Source organism: Corvus brachyrhynchos, unplaced genomic scaffold (genome assembly GCF_000691975.1).
Source record: "Corvus brachyrhynchos isolate BGI_N302 unplaced genomic scaffold, ASM69197v1 scaffold106, whole genome shotgun sequence".
NCBI lineage: Eukaryota > Metazoa > Chordata > Aves > Passeriformes > Corvidae > Corvus > Corvus brachyrhynchos.
In genome coordinates, this window is record NW_008238834.1 from 5,238,172 (window position 1) to 5,246,402 (window position 8,231).

Here is an 8,231-nt window from a genome sequence, read left to right on the forward strand (position 1 = left end):
ATGAGGGAGGAAGGCTAGTCTACGATGTTGCAGAAGTGTCATATTATTTCACTGGGGATTTATCCTTATGGAGCTGACTCTGGTGACTCTTACGTGCCTTTGCAGGCACTTTTGTGTGAGACCCTGCCACAGGTTTCTGTGCTGCTCCAAGGTGTGAAGGGAACTGCACTGCACCCTGTACCAAGCCACCTCTTCACAAAGCCTTTAGCAGCTCCAAGTCTTGCCAGAACTGAGAGTCATGTTCTGAAGTCCTGCTCCTTTAGATAAGGCTGATTTAGCTTTTGGCAGCAAAATGGGAGCTGTATGGGATCGTCTCAGCCTGCTCTCAAGCAGGTCAGGCAGGATCACGCCAAATCTTTTGAGTGATGAGCAAAACGCAATCCGAGGTTGTGTAACGGTATTACATCACCTGATGCAATGGTGAAACTTGAATTCTGAACATTCCTGTTTTACTTGTCATTTTCTACTTCAGCTATGAAGCTTAGCGTGGAACAGGCTGCTTCTCTAAAACCAAACCATCTCTACCCATTTTTACCTCCCAGTCTGAGAGTACCAGCTGTGTCCTCAGTAGAACCAAACTTGGCATATACTCAGGTAACTCTGCTACCATAAAAATAATAGAACTGTGTTTCAGCAAAACTGATAAATAAAGTGAACACAAGTGTTTTGTTTAATCCCAGCCTGGAGAAATGGTGGGAGACAAGAAGGGAAGAAAAGAAAAATTAATACTCAAAAATCCTAGACTGAAACTCCTTTGTGCAGAGGAAGGTGAAGGAAACCTCACAAACTGTTATTAACAGTAATTTTTTGACATTTATTTAGTTTGCGTTTCTTTTCACAGTCTCCCCAAATAAGCTTTCTGTCTCATTGCAATGTAATTTGGAAAGAATAACAATAACAAAAACCCCTTTAAAGTTGTATTTTGACTTCACTGTCTCTAACTAAAACATAGATAGAAGACTAGCTAGTGGAAAAACACATGCCATGTTCTCCTATTTCCTGAATTACCCTGTAATCCAGTCAGATCCTTTCTAGCAGCCTAGTTCCCCCATCTAAACTTCAGTGCCATTTTACCTGATTGTATGTGCCTTTTTCAGATCTCCAGGGTCTCCCTCTGTCTCCATGTTTACAGTGAAAACTAAATGGTAGAAGATAATTTCTAGTGTGCTCACTTTTCTGGTTTGGAGCTTCTAGAAATGATAAATAGAAATTCTGGCTTCTAAAATGAAATAATAATGGTATACCCTTCCATGAAACACTTTTTTCCTGTGGCTGTGATAGCCTATTTATCCTCTCAGATTGTGCCTGCACATGCTGTGCATCTTGTTCACTGTTCATAAGCCCAAACTTAAAAACAGTGAGTAAGTGACCTGGCTAAAGCATTATGTTATCGCTACTGACAGTCTTGGAGAGGTGACAGGGAAACCTTTACTTTTTGTTCCCTAGAATAAAAAAATGCCCCCCAAAATCTATACTTTTATTCACTACTAAAATTTTACTAGTCAGCTAGCAGTGAGTACTTGTATTTTGTGTGGGTTTTGTATAGAAAAAAAACTGTTTAACATTATCAAAGGCTGTTTTCCAACTGAAATCCAGTAAGATTTATCATTCTGTCACCTCCTTTACTTGTAATAAAAACTGCTGTTTAATTGAAGTCATATTGCTACTTCTGTGTAAAACACTTTGGCTGCTATGAAAATTACAACAATCCATAACATCTGTATTTCAGACTGCAGACCTAAAACTATGTCAACAGTTACCTAATTCAATTTTTCTAAGTGCACTATTACTTGCTGTTGGACAGCATCAGTCCTTGAAAAGGCTCTTAAAAATGTATCTAAACAATACAGGTAATTAAATCTAGGCTATAGTCTTTTGTAGTTGATCAGCTGACATGTCAACAATTGGGGAGTTCAGTAAACCAGTCCAGCCAAGCAAGCCAGGTTAATGCAAGGATTTTAAATACTTTGCTAGCTAGTGAAAACTGAGCCAGAACTAGGTTACAGTATGATCACGTCAGCAGCTTCTCCAGAGTCCTGAGGATTTTGTAACAAACAGCAGCATGACTGAAGAACAATTAGGGCATTTCCCTGTCCTCAGACTGGTCCAAACAGCATCTACACTCCTAATGAAAAGACACAGCCTCCCTCCTAGGTATGGGGGTATTCTGAGGGTCCAGGCAGAAATTAACTTTCCTCTGGAAATTTTATATAAATATCATAGCATTTCTATGCTAAAAACCCCAAATCAAACCAAAGCACACATTTCTAAACCAAAATCTGAATTTTCCAGAGCAAAAATGAATGGCCAGCTTAACATATCTTCAGGGATATCACTTCTCAAATCCAAGGACTAATGATTCTTTCTTAATAAACATTAGAAATTTTTCTAAATTAATTAATTAATTACTTCTTAATAAACGTGTGACAGCCCATCTATTTCTGCAACATGCAGGCAGCTGTATACTGGCAAGCAGAGGCATTTCAGGGCGCTTGACAAGGACTGTGGAGGAAGCACTAGGTGGCAGGACACCAGAGAGGAAGGCTGGAAGGAAGAGACTGGATTGGAGAAAAACGCCTCACCATCCTGTGCCAGGATGTGCAAATGACGGCCAAGAGGCAGCCTGGCAGTCCTGAGAAGCAGTCAGGGCCAGCTCAGAGAGACTCAAGAGCCATTCAAACCACAGACCCCATCACCCCAATCACCTGTGGGTGTCACCAGGAAAGGCTCAGCTCTTTGCCAGCTGCTGTTTCTCTCCAGGGCTGTTGGTACTATAAACAGTCAGAGATGGTGCACAGGGGTTGAATCTCTCATTCATTTTCCAACATCGGGGTGTTGGACTAACTTGCCCAGCTTTAATTTTAAACAAAGGTTTCTGACTCCAAATCTACCCCTGCACAAATTGCTCAACAAATAGTTCTAATTAATAAATTTGCAAAAATAATGACTTGTAAAGACAGAGAGGCAGCTTTCTCTGCTCAGTAATTTATATGATAGAAAATCCCTTCTTGCTGCTGTTATTAAAAAATCCAGCTCGACTGATGAAAGTTGATGTTTCACATGTTTTTTGGCAACACAGGAACAAGCTATAATTTTACTTATTAAACACAAACTCTTATAATCTTGTCATTCAAAAGACTTTGCAGTAAATTAATCATCAGAATAATTACTGGCCTGCTTTGATGTAAATCAATCTAAGGAGTAACCAAAGGCTTTTTAAAGTTGCTTTTTTTTTTTTTTTTTTTTTTTTTTTTTCTGGACCACACTTCAGATGATAGAAGAACTATTTACACAGAATATTTTAAAAAGCACATTTCCCTCTCTCAAAACAAAACCCCTGTCACATCTTCATGAGGATTCCATGCCCTGGTAAGTAGCACACAACTTGCCTTTTCCCTTGCACCTCCATGGAAGGTTTTAGTGTGGAAAATAAACAGGATGTCTTCAGCTCTGTCATTAACTACAATCTGCATCAGTAGGTAATTCTGCTCACATATATCTCATAAATCTTGCTGGGAGTCACAGCAGAAGGAGCAGAAGCACATGCCCATGGAGAACTGAAAGATCCATGCAAATGCCAGCACCAGCTGAGCCACCTGCCTGCCACTTCCTGCGGTGGCTAATCCAGCCCATGCCAATCCAGGCAGTTTTACAACAGATTTTTGCCAGCTGTGTGCTAGCAGTTTAACAGCAAAAAATGCCACAGTGATGTTCATACTGTCAGTGCACTGGTTGCCACTGACAGGAGGAAAGATATTGCCACCTGGATGTCTCTCTTGCTCAAGAGAACAAGCACAAGCATCTTCTGCTTCTCCAGTTTCAAGACTCTTACATGGCAAATTATTCTTTTTGTCTTTCTTCTTTTCTTTTAAAGTAGCCTTATTTATTACAGAATTTTGCAGGATTACTAAATACAATTGTATTTAGTGATAGTTATAGTCCATGTCACGATGTACTGTAATGTAACTAAATATGTAGATAAGAACTTTAAAACATGGAACCACAAGAAAAATTTTAATTGCAACAGAAATATTTCTGTCTGCCTACACATTGTGTTTGTTTAAAGTCGATTCCTCTTCCCATAGTAGAGAAATGCCACATCCATATTTAAAATCAGAAGTATTGACAAAATCTTCTGAGTGCATAAAGCTGTTTTGACAAAACATGAGTGCCTGCCACGCTGCAGCTACTAAAATGAAACAGCTCATCAATTTACCAAAACTCTGCCTACAGACAAGGCATTCTCCAGCCTTCAGGAAACCTGATGCTTTTCTTATGCAGGAAGAAATCCTCATCATGCTGAACTCAGGAGAAACTGCTGCTGACTTCAACACGGCAAACTGCTAAGAGACTGACAGGGCTATCATTATGCTTTAAATGAAGCTTATGCACATGCATTCATGAATAGGAACTGCAACAGCAGAAAGGCTTAATGCAACAGTTATAAGGGAACTGAAGAATGCAGAAAGAAGATGCTGCAGTTCAAGATTACTCTCACAAAAAACCCAATCTGAACAGAAGATCAAATGTTTAAATTTTTTTTTCCTTTAGCATGTCAAAATCTCACATTTCTTAGGCTGTCTGTCACAGAGCACTGTCAGAATGGAGACAGAATCTGCTGGTTTAATTACAGTGTGGTTTCTCAAGGACTTATCCAGTATTTATTCTGAAATTACACATAAATTATTAATTACCTCTTTTAAAGTATAAGCAAGCCTTTGGCTTCATAGTATTTCTATAATCTTTCACAGTATAAAACAAAAGAGTTTATGATATCTGTAATTACTTACCAAAATAAAGAAATCTTTTTGTAAGTTTTGTTTGTAAATATTTTATTAAAAAACATCTTTTAATGCTGTTAGTCAATACATGTGTAATAATACTTTGATAAAGTATCATGTAGTAATATGTATTTTGGATTCAGGAATGTAATGGTTTTAACTAAATCATCAGAGCTCTGTTCTGCTCCAGTCCCTTCTAAACTGTCTTTTTTTTTTCTAGAATTTAAACAAACTCATTCTTTGTCAAGGTACATCATCCTTAAGGCCTTGCAAATGTTTTAGTAATTGAACCAAAACAAAGAGAGCTCAGCTTTCTTTCTGAAGACCACGTTGCTTTTGAGCTTAAAAAGGTGCCTGCAGCTTTCAAGCAGTTAGTGGCAAATCAGCAAGAAAGAAATCAGAGGAGAAGGGGCACTTAAAAATCAAAACAGTAAAGTGCACAGCTATACCATCCAAAATTGTATTAATCTTGCTGGACTGTGGATATTTAATACAATTTGGCTTGCATGAAACATACAATCACGATTAGACAGAAAGGATTTTCTTTTTTCTTCCTGAAGTCATCTACAGGATCTATGGAATTCAATTTTCAAGGGTAACATAGTGCAGCTCTTTGGATATTGATTAGTTTCCTAAGTCCACAAGGAGATGAAGAAGCGGGGAAGGTGTGGAGGGATACAAGGTGTCCTCTTGCCGTCTGTTTTATTTAGATGCCTGTACTCTCCAGTTCCCCATCCTCCAGCCCTAATGCAGCATTTGAACTAGAAATCATAAAGAGTTTCTCTTTATTTGTGTACTGTCTTTGAGTTTGCTGGGATTGCTCCCCTGTTTGTTCTCTGCTGGTAGCCTTGAGGGGGTCCATCTTCTCAACTGGTTCCTCCTCACAGTCTGGAATTTTACTGGTGTTGGCAACTGACTCCAAGGAGGTGCCTGCCTCCTCCAGGTGGCTGTAGCCCTTATTGCTGCTGGAATGCTCAGACTGGGAGCTCTGGGAGTCCGTCGTGGTGATGGCAGGAGGAGCTGAAGGAGGTGATCCCCCCAGATCTAGAGATTTGGAGTAGCTAGGAGATGCCTTTACCAAGAGGCTGGAGTCCAGGACCCTCCTGACAGCTGGTGACCGAGGTGGCTCAGGGGAAAGGGGACACCTGGCATCGGGCAAACAGCTGGTGCTCTGCCGCCGGAGAACCAGCTTGTGCCTCCTTGTTGCACAGCCTCCCTTGATGTTGCTGCTGCTGAGGTCAGTTAGGCTCAGTTCAAACTCCCCCCGTGGGATCTCCTGGGCTCCCCGCTCACCAAGTGGTCTCTGCCAGCCTCCCCCTCCATTGCCTGGCCCCAAGGGCAGGAGGGTGAAGGTGCTCAGCGAAGAGCCAACGATGGAGCTGGCCGTGCTGCAGCGCTCACAGCTCTCCGGTGGGCTGCAGGGTGGGCTGGTGTCAGGGCGGCCAGCAAGGGCAGCACGCTCCCGGCAGATGCTGTACACAGCCTCAGCCAGGCTGGGTGGCTGAGGTGGGCCGCAGAAGGAGGAACGCTGTGGTGAGGACACCAGATCCGGCGGGGAAAGGCAGACACCCAGTCCTGGTGGCCAGGAGCTCTTGGCCAGCATGGCTGCAGTACCCAGGCCTTCACCGCCAGGTTTTAGCTCCAGGCTCCGGGACTGCACATAGTTGACAAAGCCATTGAGAGGGGCTGAGGCTGGGGTGCCTCCATCCTTGGCCCGCAGGCTGTGGGCATCAATGACGGTGGAGTAGAGGTCACGCAGGTTGATGATCTTGGTCTTCTTGTCGCGGTTTTCGTGCAACACCGCGTTGGCGCAGATGAAGAGGAAGATGCCGATACCCATGATGAGAGGGCCCAGCACCTTCAGCTTGTCCGAATGCAAGTAGCTCGAGAAAAGACGGAAAAGGAAACCTGCTGAGGCCTGAGGGGATGAGGAAGTACGGGGGGACCCACCGGTGGTAGCAGTGGTGGAGGTGTTGGCTCTGGGGGGTGACTCCAGGTGGATCCCTGCTTGCACCCCTTCCTGGCTCTGGGAGCGGTTCGTGGGGGTGCCACCCTGCGGTGCTGGGTGCCGGCCCTTGCCAAAGCTGCTTTCTCTGTACACCTGGCTGGGCTTTGGCCAGTAGCCCACCACAGCCAAGGCAATGCCCACCAGCAGTACCAGGATGCCACAGAGGGCAATGAACCCCGAGAGGGAGCACAGCTTGAGCTTGCCTTTCACCACCACCACATCATTCTTGCGCTTTTTTTTGGCCTTGCGTTTGCGTTTGGGGATTTGGCTCTGGGGTTTCAAGGGGTCCTGTTTCCTGGCCGAGATCCTCAGGAGGCCTCCAGTGGCAATCATGGCTGGCTACCAGCGCACTGCCCCCCACGGCCAATCCAGCTCCTGCAGGGAAAGGGAGAAGAGAAGAGGATGAGGACCAAGGGCAGACCTGCAACACAAGAGATGTCTCTGCTTGCTCTTCCTCCTTCAAAGTCCTGTTAATTAAAACCCTGAACAAGTGGGATGGGGGTTGACACCGACAGGTAGGTCTCCCTTGCCCACACAGCTCCTGTGTGTGAGAAAGAAACAAGCAGACCAACAGCATCAAAGCAGCCACATGTCCCACTATGCTCTTGCCAAACAGCTAATTAATTTCTTTATGCTCCAGGTAAATGACAGCACTAATAGTATCCACTAAAGTAAACAAAAAAAAGACGTTGCTCATTTCAGAAAGAGTTTGCAAAGCCCCAGATCTCAGAGGACGCCAAGCCCCTAATATGTTCTGGGGTTACACTGCACACTGACTGTGGTTAGTGATGTCATCCAGGATTTGAGGGGATGGGAGAAATAAAAGCAGAAAGGCAGTATATTTGATCTATAGATACCATTTGTTTCATTGCACTACTTACATATTACTGGAGTGAGGGTTAAACATATTACTTGTCTTGCTTAAATGAGTGGGAAAGGAATTACTGTGAAATTCACAAGGGAAACATTTGAACATTGGAAAGTGGTGCCCTGTGAAAGTTTCTTCCTAGCCATTTGCACTTGATCTGCAATATTAGAAATGCATCTCCCTCCTGAGGTCCAGAGGCATCCCTAGTTTGGGAACATGTGCGATGTTCCAGGTAACTGTTACGTAACACTGACAAATTCAACCCCTTCCCCCCCTGCCCTCAGAAGGGGGAGATGGTGGCTGCCAGGTAAGAGACGGCAGGTCAAATCCTATTAAAGGAGAAGTGAAACTCCATGAGTCACCCGGGGAAACCCGAAGAGGGAAACTGTCAGGGGACTAAACACTGAGCATTTGTGGCTTTTGTCTTACTGGACCATCAGAAGTCATCTCGCTGTTCCCGTGATCTGAGCTAAACAACACAGTGTGTAGGAGCATTTCTTCACTGTGCAATTCTTTTTGGAACCTATTTCTTCATGCTACCGAGAAGCAGGATCCCCTCCCCCTTTTCTCTTTC

At 43.7% G+C, this 8,231-nt stretch overlaps 1 protein-coding gene across 1 annotated transcript; it reads right to left on the bottom strand.

Moving 5' to 3' along the window:
- Positions 1 to 788: 788 nt before the first annotated feature.
- On the bottom strand, positions 789 to 7,212 carry TMEM200C (transmembrane protein 200C). The gene has a single exon (XM_017738325.1). It carries the CDS (start codon positions 7,120 to 7,122, stop codon positions 5,488 to 5,490), a length of 1,635 nt encoding a protein of 544 aa, XP_017593814.1. The 5' UTR covers positions 7,123 to 7,212; the 3' UTR covers positions 789 to 5,487.
- Positions 7,213 to 8,231: the final 1,019 nt, after the last annotated feature.

Excerpts from the sequence above, each read along its gene's own strand:
- TMEM200C (XM_017738325.1), bottom strand. The coding sequence starts at position 7,122 with ATGATTGCCACTGGAGGCCTCCTGAGGATCTCGGCCAGGAAACAGGAC.